We start from the raw sequence: 25,791 nt of genomic DNA, 5'->3' as shown, positions 1-25,791 counted from the left end.
TACTCCATCATTATTGGAAATGAAACTCTTCCTGCCCATGTTCTTAAGCTTAGTTAATTTGGTCAACATCCACCTTGTCTTCAAATTTAGAGACTCCAGTGTCTGCAACTCAAAATAACCAGATACTAGATCCTAATAATCCTGTCTCAGGTATGCTTCCTGAATCTAATGACTCCTAACTTTCTTAGAGCTACTGCTTTATGAGGTCTGACAATTAAATTCGTGAACTTGCCAAAATGTGCTTACATTGGCAGCACTGTATAAAGAGCTCAGCAAGGTTTTATAACCTTGGTATATCAGTATCTCACAGCTATGTTCATATCGAGGTGTGGCAGTGTCTTGCTGAGCGGTGTTCATTATTGTTACGTGTTTTTGTGTGCCATTTTGAGAATGTCTGACCTTGAATTAGAGCAATGAAAAAATATTACATTTCTTGTTAAACTTGGCAAAGAGTGGAAGTGAAATGAGTCCAACTTGTTAGTCCAAGTTTATGGGGATAATGCGATGAAGAAGACGGCAGTGTACAAATGGCTTAAATGTTTTTATGAAGGGAGAGAATGCGTCACTGATGAAGAGAGGTCAGGGTGGTCAGTAACGAGTAGAACTCATTGCAATGATGAAAACATTGTAAAAATTTGGCGAATTGCGTGTCAAAATCATCAGCTGACTGTGAGAAACATAGCAGACCAAGTAAATGTCGATAGAGAAACAGTTAGGAAAATCTTAACTGAAAATCTTGGCATGGGAAAGGTGTGTGCAAAAATGGTACTGAAGAAGCGCACTGATGAACAAAAGCAAAGAGAGTCAAAGTTTGCCAAGACCTTTCAGAGAGGCAAGATGATGTTTTGAGCCATGTTATCACTTGTGCTGAAACATGGGTGTACCAATACGACCCTAAAGCAAAGCGTCAAAGTGCACTATGGAAGTCAGCCAATTCTCCACGACCAAAATAGTTCCGTCAGTCTAAATCAAGAGTCAAAACAATGTTGCTAACCTTTTTTTAAATATCAGAGGAATTATTCATTATAAATTTGTACCAACTGGAGACACAGTTAACCAAGTTTACTATTTGGAAGTGCTGAAAAGGCTGCATGAAAAAGTTAGATGAAAACGACCTGAACTTTTCCCCAACAGTTCATGGCTCTTGCATCACAGCAATGCACTAACTTACATTGACACTGTCTGTGAGGGAGTTTTTAGCCAGTAAACAAATAACTGTATTGGAACACCCTCCCGATTCACATGATCTGGCCCCCAATGACTTCCTTCTTCACCCAAAGATAAAGGAAATGTTGAAGACATTTTGATGACATTCAGGACATCAAGCATAATATGACAACAGCTCTAATGGCCGTTCCAGAAAAAGAGTTCCAAAATTGCTTTGAAGGGTGGACTAGGCGCTGGTGTAGGTGCATAGCTTCTCAAGGGGAGTTTTCCAAAGGTGACCATAGTGATATTCAGCAATGAGGTATGTAGTAGTTTTTCTAGGATGAATGCGTGAACTTAATTGTCAGACCTTGTAGATTTGATCCTTGTTTAACTGGTCTTACTTGCCTCTTAGCCTCCATCACTTCCCATATTGCTTGAGGTTTCTTCTTAAAAAACGTTCTTTATTCTGTTGATCACTTGTTTCAAGACTTCTCTAGGCTCCTCCAGGATTAAATCTCCTTGGTGTGGTCTATAAACCACTCAAAATCCATTCTGTGTCTTGCTATTGCTCTACACAGAAACTGTGCTTCTGATATATTAAGCTTTTCTCTGTTCCTTGGACACATCAGAACTTTCCATGTCTTTGTGATTTAGTGCTTTGTATCCTGACTACTTGGGCCATCCATTTGTATTTGACTTTTCTAGGTTTAGTCTTAAAATTCAATTCAAATATTACCTCTTCTGGAAAGTCTTCCCTGGATAGGTTACATCTCTCTTCTACATGCCTACAGGACTTATAAATTTGTGTATTGACTTGGTTGGTCTGCCTATCTATCTGTCTGTCTGTCTGTCTATCTGTCATCTATCTATCTATCTATCTATCTATCTATCTATCTATCTATCTATCTATCTATCTATCTATCTAATCTCCTGTTTCCCTCAGTAGATTTTAATCTCTTTGTTCAAGGTGTTGTGCCTTTCAGTATGTTTTTTTGGTACCTCTAACATTGTACATCCTGTATAGATTCTCAATGTATATTTTTATTGATGATGATATTACAAAGAATATCATCCCAATAGTGACACTCCCAGGAGTGACACTCAAATTAATAATTTTACATATGGAAATTAAAGGCCACAGACCCCAAAGGAGAAGCTAATCAGCCAATTCATATCCTATTCTGTTATTTATTGTTTCTTTAGGAAAACCTCCCCCCTCATCAAGCATCATTACAGGGATCTGCAGCAATGGTGGGACCTGGGAAAACGGCAGATGCATTTGTCCAGAAGAGTGGACAGGACTGAGATGTACAAGGGGTAAGCTTCTTGGGATAAAACTAGGGTGTGAATTTTAGGTGACTGTTGTGTTAATAAGAACAGCAGCAAAGTTTCTTGAAGCTTTTGTTAATGATTCTAGTAACAATGGCCATAATGATGATGGCTTTAAGATGTATTTATTAGCTTAGTAGCAAAAAATGAGTTTTCTTCTTGGGCTATTTACCTATATGTTCAATAAATCTTGTCTGTTTCCCAACTATCAAGTTTCTCTGTATATTCATCATTGCTTTTCCTTCAGGTTGCAGTGTCTAACACAGGATAATTGGTGATATGATTTTCTTGGTGATATGATTACCTTTCAATTGGTAATATGCCATATTACCCCATTTCAAATATCATAATTATAATGTACTCAACACTTTTGAAATCAAGAGGTAGCTTTCTTTCCAAGTATATACTTAGATGAAGTTTTTGTCTTTTCTTACTTTTTCTTGGAGTGATCTTATTAATTTAGTGGTTTGATTTCAATCGATGGTATCTCAGAATCAAAGTTCAAAGCCAGTTCATGATCTGCAGTGTGCTTCTCAGCATCCTGCAAGCTTCATGCTGCCTGCTTAGGCATCAGAGCCCCAGAAGCACAGTCCTATCATTCCCTGTACTCCTACCAGCCAGAATATCCCACATACCCATGACGTCTACCTTTTTGCTTTGACCCACATCCTTATGATGCCCTTTGCCACTGTAGGCTCTATATTTTTAATTTTCAAGATTTCAACTAATCTGATACACTATCCTTGCTGATGTATTAGTAACCACATCCCACCTCTACCAAGTTATATATTGTGTGCATTTTAACTGGAAACTATTACTTAACACACTAGTTATTCTAATGGTAGTAACTTAACCAGATAAGAAAGTATGGCATTGCTGGTGAGTCCTATAAGCTTTCTATTACCCTCCAAGTGATCCTGGAAAGGTTTTGAACTTTGACTTTTATCTGGTTTGAAATTTGAAAAAGAAAAGTATAATGTATGATGAAAAAAATTTTTTTCTTTTCATTATAGCTAATTTCTGTGAAAACGGTACCTATGGAAATTTTAGTTTTGCCAGAATTCCAGTGGGAAGATATGGATCTTCCTTGCAAAAATGTGGCAACAACACTCTAAATGGTATGTGCTTTTCCAAACATCTCCTCTGTTTAGTCATATGAATCACTCTGCTGGCTCACACCTATCATCCCTCCAACTAGTATTAAGTCCCTGGAAGAGGCATCAGAGAAGGTTTTGTGGAAAGGTTTGGCTCCCTTTCATGACGCCAATGTTTAATGTTTAGGGTGCTACCTCACATAATTCTAATTTCTCTGAAGATATTTATATGGATCAGTTTTAAATTCCTTTTAATACTTCTTTGATTGGTTTATTTTTACAGCTTACTCTGTCTCCTGGAGGTTGATCAGGTTAACATCTGCTCTTTAAGTTACATAATTTGTCTCAATTAAAAAAAATAGCTAAACTATAGACTTATACCATATCTGGTTTCAAACTTCATATTTCTAGATGGAGATGCACAATTAAGTCTGTCCTCAGCTGGGAGTTCTTCTTCTCCATGGTCCTTTTAGATATCCATCTTGGAACATTCTCTATCTTTATCATGCCTTTCTTGAAACATGACAATCTTGCTTGCATAGAGACATTCCAAGAATAAAGGAGGAAATAGCATTTTATATTTCTAATATGCTCCCTAATGATATCCAGGATTTTGGTGATTTATTTGATTTCAATGGCACATTGTGTAACATCTTCTGAGAGTCGCCTTTAGAAATTCGTAGCTCTCTTTCCTGACAGCTTACAGCCCAGGAAGCCATATGATTTTCCCTAAATGTTTACCTGTCTTTTACTTGCATCAGACTTTCATCTAACCAATGCTCCTAAGTCTCACATCTTTCTGCAGGTTATCATCCATTTCCTGCAGAACCGGATACCTCAGTAACACAGCCAATTCTAGATCATTTATGAAAATGTTGGATAGGACTTCTGTTAGTAATGGCCCTGGGGAGAATTTAATATTTTATTTAGATATTTATTTTTGTGTATATCAAGGGCTCTTTGAAACACTAAATAATGTACTGCTCTTCCCTATGTGCTTTTTCACCTTATTTATTCTAAGCGATTATGTAGACTGGCATTCCATTTGCAGAATCCAAATTGCTTCTGCCGACATACATCATTCTTACTCAAATATTTATGATAGATACTATTCTTTACATAAGTACTTCCAGCCTCTTGATTAAAAGCTCAGAAGGTAAAAATGGGGCTTTATCTGTACTGTACTTATGTCTTATACTTGTATGGTATGTCCATGGATACTTATTATCTTAATTTTTATATGTCTTGTATGTCTTAAGTATTTCATAATAATTTATAAAAGAGAGAGAGCTACAAAAGAAAAAAACAAACAAACAACTGTGTGCTACTGAATCAGGGAGAGTAAAAATATCAGCAATATACTCCTCAAGGGCTATTGGACTTGCTTGATGTATATTATTTTCTGGGGGGAGGACAAGAGAAACACTATCTTTCAATTGGTTATTTATTTTCTTTTCTGAGCTACTATTATGAACATATTTATTATATGTACCCTTGAATTTCAGATTAAGCCCTTAAGATAACTTTAAAGATATAGATTTCAACTATTGGCAAATTTGCTTTTGGTTTTACATTAGGAATTACTTCCAATTATTCAATTTTATACAGCAAATGATAAAAATACTTTTCAATGATTTTGAGTGGATAGATATAGATGAAAACATGCATTTCAAATATGGCTGCTTAAAAAATAAAATCCTATATATATGTTTGAAATTTTCATTATGTAATAGTAGAGAGGTGGAGCCATCATATAAGTTCAGATGAATTTAACCTTCTACTTTAAATGTTGCAGTTTTTCAGGTGTTCTAGTTGTTCCCCAAAAACCAGCTGCCCAAAGCTGGTCCTGAGGAAAGTTTGATCTTCTGACCAGCTATCCCTCTAATGACAGCTGGAGTGATCGCATCTATTAGCAGCCTCTTAAGTATTGGCCACACGAGGAGACTAAGTAAGGGAAGCTCAGGTGACAATCTTAGGAAATAAACCCAATGATTCAACAAATGTTTACTGAGAGCCAACCAAGTAGCAAATAGATACTGCAATATGGTAGAACTCTTTGCCTTTCTGGTGTTACGCAGATTTGGATAATAAAGGAAATATCAACTTATAATTCAATATCTAGTAGGAATTTTCAAATTGTTTCTGTTCCCTCAGCCTAGTATTCCTTCATCACATCCAATCCAAATCCCTGTCCTTTGTTGTTGGAAGGCAAATCTTCCGTGCAGACTTCAAAGGAAGGAAGTACATAGTCAACCGGTCTTTTGAATTCCAGACTTAAAAATCAAGACAAGTGGTAGTGGTATCTGCCTAAAATATTCTTGTAGTAACTGTCTGATTCACTTTTCTACTGCTGCATATCAAACCACCTCAAACCTAATGGCTTTAAATAATAATGATCTAGATTTTTCAGTTTTGCGGGTTGACTCTGGCAGCTAGACTTACTGGAAGGTCAACAACGACATCACTCACATGAGGCATTGGTGCTGGCTGTTGGCCAGAGGACATTAGCTGTCCTCGATGTGGCCTCTCATCCTCCAGTAGATTAAACCACTTCCTGTGGGGACAGAGTCCCAGAGAGCAGTTTCCAGGCTCTTGGCCTCACATGGAAAGGTGCTGGCTTGGGCAGTAGATGGCCATCAGCTGTAACTGGTTGGCCATCAGCTGTTACTGGTTAGCCATTAGCCACTAATATAACTGCCATGGCTGCGGTAGCAAGAGTGGATTGCAGTTAGCGAGTGAGGTTGGTTGGCAGAGAAGCGGAGGGCAGATTGTAGATTGTGTGGCTCCTGCTTCCTATGTCTCCAGCCCAGCCACCAGCGAGAATATAGTGGTATGAACCCCCAATCTATGGCTCCGTTGGTGGTCCTTTTTGGCCTCACCATGTCCTGCATTCTTGTGTGGGGAGTGGTAGCTGAGACCCCGCATGACACCCTGCGTGACACACTTCCTTATATGACAGTCTCAGGATAGCATTCCAAGCAGGTAAAGGCCAAAACTCCAAGGCTTCTTGAGGCCTAGGTATGGGACTCACACAGTATCATTTCTACAACATTCTGTTCATCAAAGCAAGTTATGAGGCCAGCCTAGATTGAGGAAGTAGAGGAACAGACTTCCACCTCTTGATGGGAGGAGCAGCAAAATCACACTGTGAAAGAGACATGTATACAGGAACAGGCAGTTACTGTGGCCATCTTTGCAAACACTGTCTTTTCTTTTTTCTTTTCATGAAAGCGGGCAATCCAATAGCAACCGCGCTGTGTGATCATACTGAAAATGGAATGATACAATTACAAAATGTGACAGTAGGAAATTGCAATGAAAATCTGCAAACCCTGGAAAATCAGGTATGCCATATGGTCCACGTGGCGATGGGCAACTAGAAAAAACCTGATGGCTAAATCAATGCTTTTTAAAACTCTCCAATTAGAAATAACAAAAACTAGTACTAAAATCATTTTTTTTTAAGTTGATATCTGTTTGTGAAAAAGGACAGTTAGACATGTTGGTTCGGCAAATTTCAGCATTATCACAAGCTATGACCAAGGACTTTTTGAGACAGGAAACTCCAGAACCTGATGGTAATCTCAAGGCTGTATCCACGAGCAGGTGAAATAGGAAGTAAGCTGAGCAGATGTTTTTTCATGCAGATTAAATTATTTTGACTAAGGATATACCCAAATGCAGATACATGGAATTGCTAACATCTGGGGCTAAACAAAGGGAGGAAGAGGGAACTTTATGTGGTCCTTCTAGGTGCTGGGCACATTACATACGTTATCTCATTTAGTCTTTATAGGACTTCTGCGAGTTAGATGTTTTTCCCGTGTTATAGATAATTATAGCAAATGGCACGGATTATTGAGCACTGACTGCATGCTAAACACTGCAGAACAGTTTATATACGTTATTTTTATCATATGTAATTCTTATAGCAACTCTATTGATAGGTTTTAAGGTATCCATTTTATAAATGAGGAAACTGGTTCTAAGAGGTACAGTGTTTTGCCCAGGAACCACAGCCAAAAAGGGATGGGGCGGCTCTTGATTTTAAAATCCACACTACCACACTGGTTCCCTAATTACAGATGGGCTGGGATGGGGGTGGGAGTGGGGATGGGAGCGGTGTGTGGAGGTGGCTGCCAACCACGTAGGTTGTGCTAATCACACAGACGTCCTTTTTTGGAATCTGACAAGCCAGTGTTTGACTATTAGCCCTGCCACTTCCAAGGTGCGTGAAGTTTGGTGAGGTCCTTTCCCTCTCCAAGGCTTTAAATAGGGATGAGGATGCTCAAGTCACAATGTTGTTTTGCATATTAAATGTGATAATACCTGTAAAACATTTAGCAAAGTGCTTAGGATGTAGCAGTGACCTGGCTATTCAATGAGAACATTGTTTCTATCTACTAATTGGATATTGTTTCCCATTCTTTCCCAAGCTTGAATAGCCTGTAACCTTGGTTTGATTTTTGAAATGATACTGCCATCTAGTGAAAACTGAGCCCTACACACACACACACACACTGACCCTCAGCTCCACTAAAGATAATATGGTGCACAACACATAGCCCAGGGGCCAGTTGGTACCTGGGGAAGTTGTCAAGCTCGGTCTTTCCCAAACTATTTGAGCTGAAAAGCTAGTTTTTAAAATTTCCAACCCATTGCAGACCAATGATCTGGTAAAATGCAATAAAAATGAATTACTTGGAAAATGAAATGAAAAAAATACATACTAAACAAACCCATTAAAATTATTAGCTTCAATAACATAGAATTGTTATCTAAGTTTACAATTGTTATATAAGTTATACAAGGAAAGAAACAAACATGAAAAATCGGGCGAATGTGATGTTCAGGAGATTGAGGCTCAACTAAATTCCGATTTGTTCATTTGCAGTTGCTTGCAAAGTGTTTAGACATAGTTGTGTAAAGTTAGTTTTTGTTTTATTTGAACAGATAGACAATATCACACACTCGTCTTCAAGTATTTCTAAAGAAGCCCAGGTCTTAACATCTGATGCCAGTAAATTAACTCCTGACAACGTCACTTCTGCTGCTAAAGTGGTTGGACAAATCTTCAACGAATCCAGAAAAGCTTCACCTGAGGTAAAACTCACAAGGTTTTTAAAAAGGGGAGGGAAAGAAAGTCATCCCAAACTCCATTCCTTATTCCGTGAGATGGACTTGGGCATGGTTTAGGTTGCTAAAAACCGTGTTGTAGAGCATGCGTTCCGTGAAATACTCAAAGAAACAAACAAGGGCTCCTTGTCCAAATAGTCTCTTTCAGGATAATCACAATGATCATTATCATGTTAAATCTGGAATAAAAAAAAATCTATTTTTCCTTATTAATATATTTACCAACTGCCTTTGACCTCAGCATCCCTATTCAATTCCAAGTAACTAGTTCTAAGAAACTCACTTTGGAACATGCTATTTTAAACTCTGATCTCTTTCTGCTAATTTGAATTTGAATTTTGGCTTTCCAAAACCCTGTAAGCCTAGTTTACATTTTTGATATTATAACCTTTTCCTAGTTTGCATTTCTGATATTATAACCTGTTAAACTCTTGTACCTGAAAACAAGAACTACAGTCAATAGTAAACGTTTACCAATTGGCACAGCTTGAGTTCTGGTCAAACTGGGCTGTAAACCACCAATACAGACTGACTTCGTGTCTACCAACTGAATCTCAGCATGGCCTAAAAATATCTACCCCTTTCTTCTGTTCCCTTTACATGTCTAATTTCAAAAAATAGTTTTATGTTACTCTAGGTTTTTTGGGAAGTAAGTGGGATTAACATCACAAGTTAATAAAAATAGAATTGAAAGACAAAAAATAATGATCATCAAATGTAGAATTTATGTTTCTTTATTTGTTTGCCTCGTTCCTTTGTTGCTTCACTTTTACTCTTGAAACCTATGTAATTTTACTAACCATTGTCACCCAAATAAATAATAAAAAAATGTGGAATTTATGGGAGGATTAGCCAGTAAAGACAGAAGGGTATCAATACCCCAAAAAAGGGCAGTAAAACAGTAACCAAATGACAAGAGAGCCTTTCTGATGTACTCCTGATTTTTTAATTATAAGACTAGACATAATTTTAATAAGTCTAATAGTTACTAAGTATAACTAACAAATTATATTCAGTATTGTGGGCTGTAACATTTTGACAATCAGAGCCCTGCACTCATCTTATTTCATTTCTGCTTTTGTATCCACCCATCTGTTTTTGTGTTCTTGGGAGTGAGGCAGAGACTCTGTGAAAGACCTTGCTATGAGGCCATATTCAGAGACCTAAGCTGTCTAACTGACTTCCTCAATTTATATTTTCACTGTGCCTTATGTTTATTCTCTCTGCCATCTTATGTAGAAAAAAAAGCTTTTAATTCTGAAAAATACTTGCCTCTAGGTTGCCACCATACCAGTAGTACCACTGGATATGATAATAATTCATGATAACATTGGTCATGATTTATGTCCTCTCTAACCTTTGGTGTCTTCTTCCTGGCAGGCAAAACTTGTTGCTGTAACCACAGTGAGTCAACTTCTAGATGCCAGTGAAGAGGTTTTTGAAAGAGCTGCTGCTGCTGCTGATAATACCCTTGAAACGTAAGCACAATTTCAATTTGAAAGAAAACCTGACAAAGTGCTGTTTACTTTCCTAGGTTACAGCATTAACAGATATGTCTTTATTTCTTTCACGGATGCACTAGCTGGCTGACTCCTCTGGAATTAAGATGGAAACCTTGACTTTCTACCTGATCTTCAGTTAGTGGATGAAGTGGTGTATGTTAACTCCTAGTTCTAAGAGTGGCCATAGATAGAGAGTAACTGGCATGATTTAGATTAGCACTTGTTTTCCCAGTCTTAGTTTGATATGCCTACCGTTCCCAGGCAGGAATTCCCGCCCGTTCTCAGGAATCTTTTTCGCTTTCCCATTCCCAAATCCTGAAATATAAACTGTTTTCTGTTCTCTACAATGAATCGTTTCCACAGAGTGATGGCCAATACTACCAACCACCTGGGTTCAAGGAGCCGATTTTCCCAATTTCCTGACCAACTTTTCTCAGGATTTGGGAACAGGAAAGAGACAAAAATTCACAAGAACAGTTGGGAATTCCCACCTGGAAACCCTAGATATGCACATGGGGCAACCTGCATACACAGCAGAAGCTTTTCAAACTCCTTTCTCAATTCACAGAGCTGCAAATAACAACATCACTTTGCAAGACATGGTGGTAGCCCCTACTCACAACTCAGTTCTCCCCAAGATCCTGGTATATTTTGATTAAGTTTTCTTTAGCTTCCCCAAGGCTATACTGAACAATGACAAAAAGGATCCAACTCTACCTGCATTCTCTTTTCTTGAGTTCTATGTTTCAGATAACTTTTGGTTGTATATTTATACTAAAACTCATGTACTTTATTTATTGAGGTCCCTTTCTACGATTCACTGTGGTTTTTTTTTTAATCTTACATGCAATTTTCTTACCTCTTTTAAAATTTAAGTAAATACACATGCTCATTATATTAAAAAATATAGATAGATGAATAAAACTTTAAAAATCATTCTACCTTTATTAATTTACTGGCATCAGATGTTAAAACCTGGACTTCATTAGAAATAGTTGAAGATTGGTTTGACATATTGTCTATCTGTTCAAATAAAAAAAAACTAACTTTACACAACTATGTCTAAACACTTTGCAAGCAACTGCAAATGAATAAACTGGAATTTAGTTGAGCCTCAATCTCCTGAACATCACATTCCTTCTTTCACTCATAGTTTCCTCAAGCTACTGAACTGCCCTTCTACGTTTAGTGGGAGAAGTGAAGGAAAAATGGAGAGTGACAGGAAAGAAAGAATCCATCCCAGGTTCAGTCATCTCAAGTTGTGATAGTAAAGTTCTCTAGCATCCATTCATCCATTCTCTTTTTCTCAATTTGGAGAAGGCAGAATGTTGGGGTGGGCGGAGCTCTGGAGCCTCAGGCAGAGTCTCTGCTGGTCAGGGCATCCTGCTATAATCTGTGAATCTAAGACCTAATTTTTCCATTTTAGACATTTGCTATAAAGATTCATAAGCTTGATACTTTGCTGTCATATTCAAGCTCATAATTGTCCTTGTTTACTTGGGAATACAAAACCGTTTCCCTAATACAGACCGTCTTGAACATTTACATGTCACATTTCTGTTCATATTTTCTGTTCCAGCCAGTCAGCCTTCTTTGGTTACAAGACACACACTTAAATTATCGCAACCAAACAGAGATTTGTTGTAAAGGGGCATTTGGAATCTCATGGGAACCTAAGGACAGGATCATAATACAGCTGCGCCTGGAGCAGGGAGATGGCAAGACAGCCATGGCAACATTGAAGGTGTCAGTAGAGGAGTTTGTGGGTCTTCCCTCTGGGATAATATAATGGCTGTAGCCACAGGCTTTGGAGTCAGACAGTCTTGGGTTCATATCTTAGCATTGTTATTTAGTAGCTACATGATTTTGGCTAAATTACTTCCTGTCTCTATGAAGAGCCTCAGTTATTCAGTGTAATATGGGAGTAATTTTGGGACTCACTTCAGTAGGATTCTTGTGAGCCTCAAATGAGATGATGTATGTAAATCACTAGCATCACACCTGATTTATACATATTAAGTCTTGAAAAAAATAAAGTTAGCTGTTGCCTTTATAATTAACGACTCAATAAACATCTTTACTTCTCATCTAGTTTCTGCTTTCTGATAATTAACCCTGTTCATAATGTTGGGGAAATATAATTTAAAAACAAGATCTTCTCCCATCTCAGAAATGCTCTCCACAAAAGTAGTAGAGAAAAAATACACTTTTATCGTTGAGTAAGCTTTAAACCAGAATACAATGAGCATCACAAGCAAATCCTAAGAGATTGCAAACACAGAAAGGAAGCTCTCTTTTAGATAGACAAACATATGTAACCGATTATATCCATGTTTTCAGATAAACAATAATTAATCCTCAATTAAGAGAACTTGACAACACTATTTGTCATGCATAGCACATCCTAAGTTTACCTGGTAAGTGAGGTGACCATTCGTGTTAGCTAATTGACTTTATCCAGAGGAAAAACAAACTTCTGTATCTTTATTATAGGAGGTAGTTTTAAAACTTGGAGCAAGGTGCCCCATCACTGAAGTTAGGCTCCTACTCTCCCACAGGAACTGGGATATACGGTGCTACCTCCCTTGATGTTTACATTTCAAAGAAATAGCTCCCATGTGCTTGAGAAAGACATTCCTAGGTCACAAAGCTGATGAAATGCCCATCTAGTCTTCAAAAGGATTTTTTTACGTTGTAAAGAGAGGAGAAAATACTTAACAACTTTTCTAAAGTAAGTGTTCTATGAAAAAAGAGTGGAGGGAAATATCCTCCCTTGTTATGTTTAATTTGTATGAGGATATATCCTTACAAATGATATAATGACTTCTCTGGTCCCTTCTAAACCATGACTTTCCTAATATAACTGTTGCATGAAATGGAAAGTTCCTGCGTGAAAGAATCTGATTGCTTCTTCTCGTCCTTTGTATCAAGTTGATGGCCAGCCTACAGATTGGGTACTCCGAGTCAGGCACCCATCTCTAATCCAGTCAATTATGACAAGAGCAGGTAAAATTCATATGGAAGAAAAAAATGGCTTTAGAAATGGATATAATTAGAGCAACACTTTGAAAGTGGTTATGAACTTGGCAAACACCCCCATATATTTAGTACATCATGCCTGTTAGTCTTCAAATGTCTGAGGGAGCTCCTATAAGTATCCCCAAAGTTTCCCAGGATACTGACCTCTTAGTAGGTGTTTGACAGATGTTGTCGGTTGCATGAATTCATGAAGTATGCTCTTAGCAGATTGGATTTTTTAAAAGTATTCCTCCAGTTGAAAGTAACTCTGGAGTATGTTATTCATTAAGTGGGAAATACATAGTGTGAATTGCTGAAAATTACAGAAAATTGTGTTATGAAAGGCAAACTTTTGAAACAGCAAAGCTGACTTGAATGTTTCCATGTAAATGATTATCACATCCTCTTTATAGAGCAATTTTTATTTAAAAATTTATTTCTCTTTTTATCTCACTTGGGGAAGGGAAAACATTTCAGTGACAGCAATAAAGATTTAGAATTTTGAACAATTACATTTTAATGAATTCTTTCATTTCTGGGAAAGCTAGATTAAATCAGTTATCTTAGACATAGAGATTTTGTTTTGTCAAGTACAGAAATAATGCAAATATTTCTAACAGGAAACAAGAAAAAAAAAGGTCTTACAACTTTTCTTTGGAGAACACCAAATTATTAGTTCCCCCCACTCCCTCCCACCTTCCATCCAATCTTTGAACTTATCCAAAGTAGAAAAGAACGTTGTGAAAACCTGCAATATTTTGTTAATAGCCAAGGCAATAAGCTCAGGGTTCTGTTCTTCCATAGTTCCGTATGAACTGTCACCTCAGTAACTAACAACTTGCAAGATTTGCTTTGGAAGGCAAGGGCTTTGAGTGAGAGGAAGGAATTGAATAAGTGGAAATTGATTCTCACCACAGGAGAAACAATCTCATTCCTGGCCAATTGGGGGTGGCAACACCATCCTTCTATGTGAAGAGCAGCATAATAAAGATTATTTTTATCTGGAAATTTGTCATTCTTGAGTTCCAGCTTTCTGGCATCAGAAAGCTACCCTTCAGTGGGACAGTCCACCAGAACTTTAAAAAAATAGTAGGTATAAAAATAGAAAACTCTGTTAAGAAAATCAGTGGTTTTTAGGTGATTGTGTCAATATTGCTGTGATCATGTGAGTTCTGTGGTCACGCCTTTCTACTGGAATGTGGAAGCAAACACACACCTCTGATTTTACAATGAATCTCTAGAATATTATGTTGTTATGTTCTATTCTGTGCAGGCTTACTGAGCAATTGGAGAAGTATTCCATCTCTTTGAGCAACCAGCCAGTGGTGAATCCTAATATAGCAATACAGTCTTTTGAAACCCCTTCAGGAAGCACTGAGGGGCTTACAGGTGTTAGCTTTACTTTGTACCAAGGTGAGTTTTTGTTTCATAACAGTGCTTGTAATAGGAGAGCGCATTCTGCTATAAACCATAAATAATGTTCTATTCGTGAAAATGCAGACTTTTAAAATACACGTTTTTCCTTCTCATAGGAACTAGCAATTCTCTTACGTCTAGTTCCACCTGTGTAAATACAAACGAGGACAGATGTGATTTGAATGGACAGACTGAACTTCAAATCCGTGCCTCAAAAAGTAGGTATCAAACTTTGTTATATTAAAAATGCACTCAAATTCATGGCATTAGTAACTTAAAATCCACTGAGTGAAAAATAATATTTACTTAGTTTCACACTGAATAATTTGCATTTGAGTATGTTTGAGCTCTGACAGATTATGGTAATCTCTACTATTCTAGGTCATAGAAATGAGTTTTCCCCCTTTTTCCCAGAAACCTTTTGGAAGGTAGCCAAATTGAAATGCTCTGACCATGGACACAAATCTGTTTTCTAACAAAAATCTAGCTAATGTGGTTCATTTCTAGTTAAAAATACATTTTAAAAATATTCAGTCACATATTCTACCCTTGTTTCATAGTGGCATGGCATCCACAGTCTTGGATTTATCCTATAGACCTGTGCCAGGGGTATTTTCTGTAATTGGCACAGTTATCATCTACTAGTACCAATTTTTCCGTTATTTCCACTAATATGGTACCCACCATGGGCTCCCTATTATCTTGCATATGGTCCTTCAGAAATTCTCATTTTTAACTTGAAATGTTTGTAGTTCACAAAGTGTAAAAATAAATTGGCTGATTAATTTGATAATAATAATGAACTAAACATATACATTTACTATTATTTTCTCCCCAAATAAAAAAATCCAATGCCAGAATGCACATATTGTAGAAAGACTAAATTCAGAATTCTCATTGGTTGTATAATTGTAATTGGTTAACTAAGTCTTTATTGGTTACATAACTTGCAAACATCTTTCCTCCTGTCTCTAGCTATACATATATATATATACGTGTGTGTGTATGTATATATATATATATATGTATATATATATGTATATATGTATATATATGTATATATATACAAAATGTCTTTTGTCATACCCAAATTTTAACTTATAAGTGGTCCAATGTATCAATTTTTCCCTCTATAATTGGCACTTTTAAAAAGAAACCCTTCTCTATGTTAAAGTCACAAAGGTAGTCTCCTACATTTTATTCCTGACTATTTCAGTGTTTGCGTTTACATTTAGGTCTTTAGTGCACCTAGAATTTATGTTTGTGTTTGGTGAAAGATAGGGATCTATTTCTTTTTTTAATTCCACATAAACTATAATATAGGCAAATGGATTTAAAAACAAAACAAAACATTGTCTAGAGACAAAAACTCAGATTGGACTGAAAGGGACATATTTTACATTGATTTTTAAAAAACCTCCAAAATTTTCTATATTGTAATTATTTGTTCCCTTAAAGAGATGTCATTAAAATGTATAAGCAAAAAATTATTGGAAATACAAAACCGCATTGACCAAACACCACTTTTACAGAGAGAGATTTTAGGGCAACTGTTCCAGAAATTGAAGATCAAGTAGACAAAAAATAACTAATAAATTTGACCTTTATATGCATTTGTGAGTATAATTATATACACAGAAAACAGATAATAAAAATTCTTTTTAAATATCAATGGACTGCTTTAAAAACTGACCATTTATTAGGCCACATAGGGAATATATATATATATATATATATATATATATATATATATATATATATATTTCACACAGGACACAGTTACTGACCACCATGCAATAAAATGAGAAATTTGCCACAAAAGAATAGCCAAAATTTTATCCAAATGGAAATTTTAAAGCAACATTGTTAGAAAAGAAATTAAAGAGCAGATTACAAATTACTTGAAAATTAACGGCAATGAAAACATCACAGATCAAAACTTGTGGGATGTGGACAATGAGGTATTTAAAAGAAAATGTATATCCTTAATAAATTTATTAGAACAGAAAGGAAATTGTTAAAAAATAAACTAAACATTCAGCTAAAGAAGCATAAAAATAAAATAAATATAAAGAAAACTAGAAGGATGGGATTAAAAAAATACAAGCGTAGAAATTAATAAAAATAGAAACTAACAAATGCTAGACTTGATCAACAAAATGAAAAATTGATTCCATGAAAAGACTAAGGAAATACACAAGCTTCTGACAAATTTGATCAAGGAAAGAGAAAAAGGAGAGAATTTCAGTAAAGAGACATGAAGGAGGTCTAGAAATATGGAGACTTTTTAAACTTACAAGATAGTGGTAAGTACAATTTCTTCTAATGAATCTGAATATCTAGATGAGATGATGATTTTTTAATAAACAACCAAAATACTGTAGGAATGAGGAGAGGGGTGAGCAAAACTGCTATTTTTAAATCTATATACATCTATGGATTTGAATTTTACATCAAGCATGTCATTCTTTTATAAAAAATAAAAGAAAAGAAACCGTACTTCATTTTTAGGGTTAACTTTGTCATCTCGTGTCCAGGAGGAACAATTTGATGAGGTTAATATGCCATGAAAAAAAGCCCTAGACACCCATGTCTTTACTTCCAGGTGGAAGATAGAACAATGTGGCTAACTGTGGAGAATGTATTGGGGGCTGTCAGGGCCTTGCCTGCTTATCTCTCAAATCATATGACTAAATTGGCTGGTTTTCCTTGTATCACTTTTAAATGACAGCACAATTTAGGGAATTAATTCAGTTAAAGTGTATACTTATTGTTGGTGCTTCTGTTTTTAAATATGGCCAACAGTTGCATGAAGTGTTAGAAAGCATTTTCTTAGATGGTTCTGTCTGAACACTGCCATGGTAAGCCTCATGGCAAAACTCTCCACTGTGGCCATGCTCTTCTAGGATCTCTGAGGAACAGCTGACTACTTTTTCCAATTTCTTGAACAAATGTGTCACAGTAGCCCTCAGCCCTGGGAAAGCCTGTGATTGTCATGAAGTAGCAGAGACCAATAGTTCTAGAGATGATAGAAAGAACTTGGCTGCATTCAAAGAGTCCCTGATATGAACAACTTGACTGGCTCTCTGACTTAATGGACTGGTCCTTGCTCATTCCCTTTGAACAGAAGACAGACCTCACAGAGCACTTCTCTAAGCACAGCTATCCTAATATTTGGTGTTTCTTGTCTGATGTCTTCTCAGTGGGGGAAGCAAATGGCCTTGGCGTACCAACATGTCATGTTCACTATGTCTCACTGTATAGAAAGCAAGATGTTTACTTTATTTATTTATTTATTTTTTTATTAAATTTATTGGGGTGACAATTGTTAGTGAAATTACATAGATTTCAGGTGTACAATTCTGTATTACATCGTCTATAAATCCCATTGTGTGTTCACCACCCAGAGTCAGTTCTCCTTCCATCACCATATATTTGATCCCCCTTACCCTCATCTAAGATGTTTACTTTACATGTGAGATCCTTGCAATACCTTCTTGAGGTGTATTAGGCAGGAATTAGTGTGTCCATTTAAGAAGGTAAGGAATTTGAATCTCAGGAAAAACATTTAATGTGGGTAGAATGGCAAACCACAATTAATACAATATGTGAATTACATACTGCAATTAAGTAACGATTCAGCCAGCCAACCATTTTGACTGTAGTTTACTCAAATATTAAGGAGCTGTGCAGTTCAACAATGACATAGGTTTGTTTCTTGTTTACCCTAGGGCTTGTTTATTGATTTTCATGTCTTTTTTCTTCACAGGTGAGGCTAAGTCATATGGCTTTGTAGTGTATCAAAACGACAAGCTTTTCCAATCAAAAACTTTTAAATTAAAATTTAACCAAAAAATTGTATCAAGCACAACTAATAGTGGCATGCTTAAGGAGGATCAGAAAGTTTCTGTTGACATGGCCTTTCGTCCACAGGTGAGTTTTCCCACTAACAGAAGTTAAAAAATTCAGCTAACTCTTGATTACAAAACCAGGGATAATTTGGACAAAAGAAATCCACAGAAAAACTCTTTGAAATATTCTTTGAAAGTATTCATTAAAACCTTCCACCTACCCATATTTTTTGTCTGACTAGCTAAATATAAAATTGTCTAATCTGAATTTTATATTCTTTTCCCCACCTTAACCTCTAAAGAAGATGTTATGCTTAGTATGTATCTAATTTTTCATATGCCTCTCTTATCCTATTTGATGTTTTTCTGCCAATTAAGCATTAAAACAATTTGTTGCAATTGTCTTATCCATTCACAGCACAACCCAAAAGAATTCCAACTCAATTCCTATGCCTGTGTCTATTGGAATATTTCAATGAATGATTGGGACACAAGGGGCTGTAAAAAAGAAGGGTTCACTGGAGGCTTCCTGCACTGCAGCTGCAACCATATGACTAGTTTTACTGTATTATTGGTAAGAGTATGCATAGCAATCTCTTTCCAGACAAGAATTTTCCTTGTACACAATTCTGATATGTACTAATTGGAGATAACTTTGGGGTTTAGTTTACATGGATACTCAACTCAGATTAAATGGAAAAACAGGGATGGAATGATGAGACTGAAAAGGGAAATGCTGGTAAAGGTAAGTAGAGGTTTTTTGTTTTTTTTGCGATTAGGTCTCAGGATAGCTGAGTTCAGCACTGTATATTTAATAATGAGAAGGGACCCCATGTACAAAAGAGGAGCTGACAGACTCCATCCAACTAACTTGCCTGTTCTGAAGCATGAAGTTGTTCTAGACAGAGGTAAGGCTGGAGAGCTAGCTGTGTGCTCAGGACAAGTTCAATACATACTTCGCTATGGGTGGGCAGTTTAAATCAGTTACGAAAAACTTTTTCCATTGTAATCCTCTAAGTTATTAAGTTTATGCTAGAAGGTATAAGAGGGAAAACTCTTGAATTCATTCAATTTGTCCCACAGTTACTATATGTATTCCTTAAATCTTTAGCTCCAAACTCCCCTGTACAAGTGACTGATAACACTTAGCTCTGGTGTACATTGTGTAGCACCTCTGAAAGTTCTTGGGCTGACCCTTTTAAGAAGAGGATTTTCTGTTTGTTCCATTTCCAGAAACCTTTTATTCTGAAACCAAAAATGTTAGTTTATACTTGGTGGAATGTTTTTATATGCAATGGAATGTGTGTCTTACTGTTATTAAGGGCCAGTTAGTGCTATGAATCTCCCAAAGAGAAGCAGATGTTTTAATTCCCCAGTAGCCTATGATACAGCCATATTTGGGAAGCCAGTGGAGATCAAAACATACTGGTACAACAGATAATATCAAATTAGAACATTGCTTTAAAAACTTTTTTGAGATACCTATATTTTTCTTATTTTAATTTAAAAAATCTTTCTTACTTTAATTGATTTTCTAATTAATTAGTTTTTCTAACTTGTATTACACGGAGATCTGCTTTCTCAACAAGAACATAATAAAGATAAACTTTCAGTTTTTTTGATAACTTAAGGTCATTAGTATCATTGAATAGCTGTGTAAAACTCAGGTTGCTATACATACTAAATGATACAGAGTACATTGTCATAGTTATTTTTCTCCTGTTTTGAGGTCAGGCTCTCAGCTATTTCTTCTCACGAATATCTGAATCTGCTTCAATGACTACCTACTCACACTTATAATTAGTTTTGGGTTGCAAAATTTTTAAAAAGGCTGATTAGAATTATATATAAAGAGCAAGTAGTGAATAGATGATTTCTATGATCTGAAGATTTATGTATTCAATGATTCTTTGTCGTCTACTTAGGATACTGCTCACAGGAAGAAACTGCACACAAAAATGAAATTTTTAAATTATAATTTAAAATGAAGTTTATTTTATTTTTATTTTCTACCTACAAAATCAATACATACTCATTGCATAAAGTATGAAAGTTTACCTACTGAACAGAAATACACTGATATGGAAAAATGTTTATTAGATCTTAAATAGCAAGTTGATAATAATTCTATTATGTTAAACCCCTATGTATTTGAGACATAGATAATATTTGTAAACATATTAAAAAAGGCCACCTCTAGAGAAGAGATAGGATTTCAAGAGGTAAGGTATGATGTGGGGGAGCTGGCAGGAAAGAGAAACATGACTTTCTTTCTATTATGTTTCTACATTACTTTCATGTTTTATAAATAAGCATATATGGCTTTTTAAATTTTAACAATTAAAACATTGTTAAAAGAAAGCACAGATAAGCAAGAAGAATTATATACAAGTGACTACTATTATTACTTCTCTAGATTTCTAAGAGTACATACCAATATGCAATATACTTTTTTTATGGACATATACTAAAATCCTGGGATAGATAAAGATATATTATACAAAAATTAGATCTCCTTTAAAAAAAATGACAGGCTCATATGAACTTTTTTCATGTCCTTAAAAATATTTCTGCAATGTTATTTTTAGGGCATCAGCCTTGATGTGCCAATTGCCCCTTGGATTATAGTTACACATATAAATAAAGTAATGGAAAATGAAACAACTCTAACCAATTTAGATCTAATCCAAACAACTTTGATTTTAGATGTTGAGGAATAGTATATACATTTTCCCTTACTGAATTAGTTAGATAATTGTTCTCAAGCCCTACTTTATGTAAACTGCTTAGTGATAAGGGGTTAATTTATTTCCTTTTAAAATATATCAGCAGTTTTATAAAAAGAAGGCATATCTGATACCTATCTGTTATTTTGACCAATGTAACTTTTCATAATGTTGACATTTCAGAAATGATTATTTAAAAATATTAGTCTTGACTTATTTTGCAGAATTTCAAAAAGAACTATAAATATCCTGAATCACTAGACACATTATCCAACGTTGGATGTGCACTGTCCATTACTGGTCTGGTTCTCACAATTATATTTCAGATTGTCACCAGGTAAGAAGGGAAGCTGGCTCTTCTCATGAGAGAAGTTGCTATGTTTATATTATTTCCTCTGAGCATATTCTCACAGCATATTCTCGAAACTAGAAGGGAAATCAGATTTAGTTCAACACGCCCATTTTATAGAAGACACTTGGTCCTGGAGAGGCAAGAAGTACACACAAATAAATATATTACAAACTGTGGTAAGTGCCTTAAAGGAAAATTACATACCATGTAATTACAAGTTTGCCATGTAAAATTAACGTGATCTTGTAGTTCATTGATGCCACAGTTCCTTTGTGTTGAATAGAACCATAACTACCAATTTGCATTTGTAAAAAAAGAAATATTGCTAAACAGCAAAGATTTTGAAAATAAAAATAATTTAAAATATATATTAAATTTTCAAATGGCAAAACTTTTTAAAGTTTTTGAATTCTATAGTTTAAAAACATCTAATTAAAAAATTACCAATAAACACATATTTCTCTCCACCTCATGGTCTACCTCATGGTCCCCCTTACTCATGGTCTAATTTTGTATAGCACTTGTTGTTTTTTGTTACATGCTACTTTTTTAATAATCTGTAAATGTAAGCTTATTCATTTATTAGGTTACTTGTGTACTATCTATTTTCTCCATCAGCATGAAAATTGATGAGGACAGTGACCTCCTCTGATTTTGTTGTTGCTGTTGTTTGTTATGTTTTCATCACTGTATCCCCAGGGCTGAGCACAGTACTTGGCCCATAGTAGAGGAATACCTGTGGAATAAATGAGTCTATTGTGCATTCCTACTTGGTTTTCCTGTCATACTTAAGATGTCTCAAAATGAATTCATTTTTCCTTCAAAATTATTTCTCTTGACTTAATTCCTTCACACATGTTTTCTCAGCTGTGCAGATTTAGAATTTTTTATTTTAAATGTTTTGCTGTTGAAAGTTTTTTTCTGCAATTTTATTTTTAAAAACCTACAGAAAAACTGAAAGAAAACAATGAACACCGGTATACCCTTCACCTAGATTCACCAATTATTAATATTTTGCTCTTATCTTTTTTTCTATTTTTTTCCTTGAAATTCTGAAAGTAAGTTGTAAGCATCATGACCATCTCTAAATTCTTCGAGCACATATCTTTTAAGAACAAGGGCATTCTCCTACATAGTGTAATACAATTATCCTCACTCAGGAAATTTAACCCAAGAAATTTAACATTAATATACTGTTTCATGTTAATATACAATCCATATTCAAATTTATTCTAATTGTCCCAGTAATGTTTTTCTCCCTCTCAATTTATTTAGTTGTCATGCCTCTTTAGTTAGTCTCCTTTAACCTAGAATAATTCCTCTGCTTTTTTGATTTGTTTGTTTTGGTTTTCATGACATTAAAACTTTTGAAGTGTTCAGGTTAGATATGTTGTAGAAGGGAAAATATTCAACAACTTAGGATTTATATGAAATTTTCCTCATAGATACCAGGTAAATATTTTTATGAAAATACTAAATCATTAAGTCTTTCAGTGTGACACAGCAGGAAGTACATGATGTCAATTTATCTCATATTGGTTAAGTTTGATTCCTGGTTTAAAGTGGTGTCTTTCAGATTTCGACACTGTAAAGGTTCATTTTGTCCCTTTGTAAATAATAGGTAATCCATGGGGTGATACTTTGAGACTATCCTGTGTGACTATCCTGTTCCCCAACTTTTACTCAGTGGTTTTGGCATCCACCGATGATCCTTACTGGAATATATTATTACATTGGTGGTTGAAAATGATAGTTTTCGAACCTATCATTCTTTCCATATTTAGTCACTATATTCCTTTGTAAAAAGTGCATTCTCTAATGTCACCAGAGGAAGTCAGTCCCTTCGTGTTGTTTTGTCATGTCTCTATCAGGCTTTAAGCACTTCCTTATTTCAGGAACAGCAAGATGACAAAGGTACCTCTTCCACTTTCTCTGCCTGATACTTAGAACCAGCCATTCATCCAAAGAGCCAGAATTCTTTCTGATTCCTTTTCTTTATCTTTCACACTCAATGAATGAGTCTCTTTATACTGAGTGCTGACTATCGGCCAAGCACCAGGGGAGGACTGAATACAAAACTGTGAACAAGACAGGAAAGCTTCTATCGCTCATGGTATTTACATTTTCAGAAAGGAAGACAAATGTTATACAGATATATACAAAAATAAACATATGATGACAAACTGTGCTGAGTAGCTTGAAGGAAAATGGCATATGATGTAATTACAGGCCTGTCATACAAAAAGAAATGTCTCTTATATTTGTCTTTTCATTTGTATTTCTACCATCACCATACTTGAACAGACAATTATTTGATCTTATATGAATAATTTGTTCATATATGAATAACTAGTTTCTTTGCCTAAAATCTCACTCCTTCCAATTGTCATCTGATTTTTTTTTTTTTTTTTTTTGCATCCTCTATCGACACATTTCTTAGCACAATTGTGCTGCCATAGATGTCACTAAAAACTCATCAGGAAACAAAAACAAAATTATATTGATTTTAAAATCTTGAATCAAATAATTTTCTTTGTTCATGGGCAGGTTCCCATATAAATACTATGATAGCATCTTATTATTATTACATATAACATACATATAATTTTATATTTTGTATATATTATATATAATATTATATATTTCTGTGCATGTAATAATGCACAGAATATGCTAATATACAGAAGAGCCAGACTCTTTGAAAAATAACCTATTCTGTGGATTATAATTTATGTTTGAAATTGGAGAAAAATTAGAAACTAATTTTACCTTTGTATCGAAAGACTTTTTGAATACTTTTTGCAGTTCTAGTCATTAAGCCTTTCAAAAGACTTAATGAAATTTTGCACAATCCATAAAATCTCAATTAAAATATCAAGAGGATGGACAGAGTTCTATTTAAATATATGTTTTTTATTCAGTGTGGAAATCCAAAGACTGAGAAGCATCATGATGGAATGTTAAATCATAGTCAGCAAATAGACTTGTTCATTAAATTCTGGGACATTACAAATAGAGAGGTACTTGAAGATGTTAGAACTTTAAGCATAGTAATAAACTTAGGGAAATAGTTATTCCAAGAGGCCTTGTAGTCAGAAAAATCTAGAAGGGTTTAGATGGTAGTGGGTGAAGATTTTATAACTTTCATTAATAGTATACCATAGCATACAGAGAACTGTAATATGTCATTAGAGGGGATTTAAGGATATGTCTGCCCTTAAACATTAAGGAAAACAATACATGCACAGTAAAAAGAGTATCAAGCCTCACACTTGAGATCAACATAATTAAGGGCAACCTTGGATTTCTGCCAATCTGAAAATACACACATGGGACACCACAGATATCTCTCTCTGTCTCTCTCTCTCTCTCTTTCTCTATGTCTCTCTCTCTCTCTCTCTCTCTCTCTCATCTCTACATCTCTATCTCTGTCTCATCTCTACATCTCATTTCCTTCTGAAGACTACTGTTAAACAATGCCAGCTTGCAGACAAAATGAAAGAAAGCTGTTCTTTTCTAGCAAAATCGTTTGTAAAAAGAAAACGAAAACCAGTTTTAAAGAGCACTTGGTTTTACACCCAGAATTATATCTTCCAATGAAGGGACAGTCCTCAGGCATATTTGACATTAAAAGGCCCATTTAGAATATCTTGACAATTTGACTATCAGCAAATATTTCCCAAAGTGTGGTTCTTGAAACACTAGTCTTTGTTAATACTCCATGGAAATAGGGCTCTGCAATGTCTTACAGAAAAGACACATGTGAAATTTTGTTGAGTGTAAGCCATTCACAGGGATAGTCATCAATAGTCTACTCAAATTGTGAACAATATCATTAGTAGCAATAGGCCATTTAACAAATTTTAAATATTTTTGCTTAATTTAAAGTGTGTATGGGAGCCTCACTTTTTAAATGTAATGTAAGCTAAAACCTTATACCATTTTGTTTTAAACTTACTACATAAAATTATAAAATCAGTTAAAATTATATTGGGCTTTATTGTTTTAAAATTCATACATGATTTTAAAAGTCTATACATGATTTTTAACATAAAATACTTTTAAAAACTCAAGACTTTTTCTCTACATTTGCACATGGGTTCATCTACTAATGTGCAATAGTTTTCTATCTTGAAAAATTTAAAAATCCATTTAGAGCCTTTCTATAGATAGATTTTGTATGTGCTTGCAAATCTAGAGATGTTATCATCTATTGCA

At 35.1% G+C, this 25,791-nt stretch overlaps 1 protein-coding gene across 1 annotated transcript in view; it reads left to right on the top strand.

Annotated features, from left to right (window-relative positions):
• Positions 1-25,791, top strand: part of ADGRG7 (adhesion G protein-coupled receptor G7) — a 72,573-nt gene that overhangs the window by 19,928 nt on the left and 26,854 nt on the right. Inside the window, exons 2-11 of the mRNA XM_019756477.3 lie at positions 2,353-2,466; positions 3,492-3,596; positions 6,804-6,916; positions 8,526-8,675; positions 10,089-10,186; positions 14,502-14,641; positions 14,761-14,862; positions 18,414-18,577; positions 18,914-19,069; positions 21,446-21,558. Of these exons, the coding sequence (XP_019612036.3) occupies positions 2,353-2,466; positions 3,492-3,596; positions 6,804-6,916; positions 8,526-8,675; positions 10,089-10,186; positions 14,502-14,641; positions 14,761-14,862; positions 18,414-18,577; positions 18,914-19,069; positions 21,446-21,558 (1,255 nt within the window). The remainder of the gene's footprint in view (positions 1-2,352; positions 2,467-3,491; positions 3,597-6,803; positions 6,917-8,525; positions 8,676-10,088; positions 10,187-14,501; positions 14,642-14,760; positions 14,863-18,413; positions 18,578-18,913; positions 19,070-21,445; positions 21,559-25,791) is intronic.

This window comes from Rhinolophus sinicus, chromosome 17 (assembly GCF_057876585.1).
Source record: "Rhinolophus sinicus isolate RSI-liver-muscle chromosome 17, RSI-T2T, whole genome shotgun sequence".
NCBI classification, from domain to species: Eukaryota; Metazoa; Chordata; class Mammalia; order Chiroptera; family Rhinolophidae; genus Rhinolophus; species Rhinolophus sinicus.
Note: the sequence above shows the minus strand (reverse complement) of the source record. Positions and strands in the feature narration are given on the sequence as shown.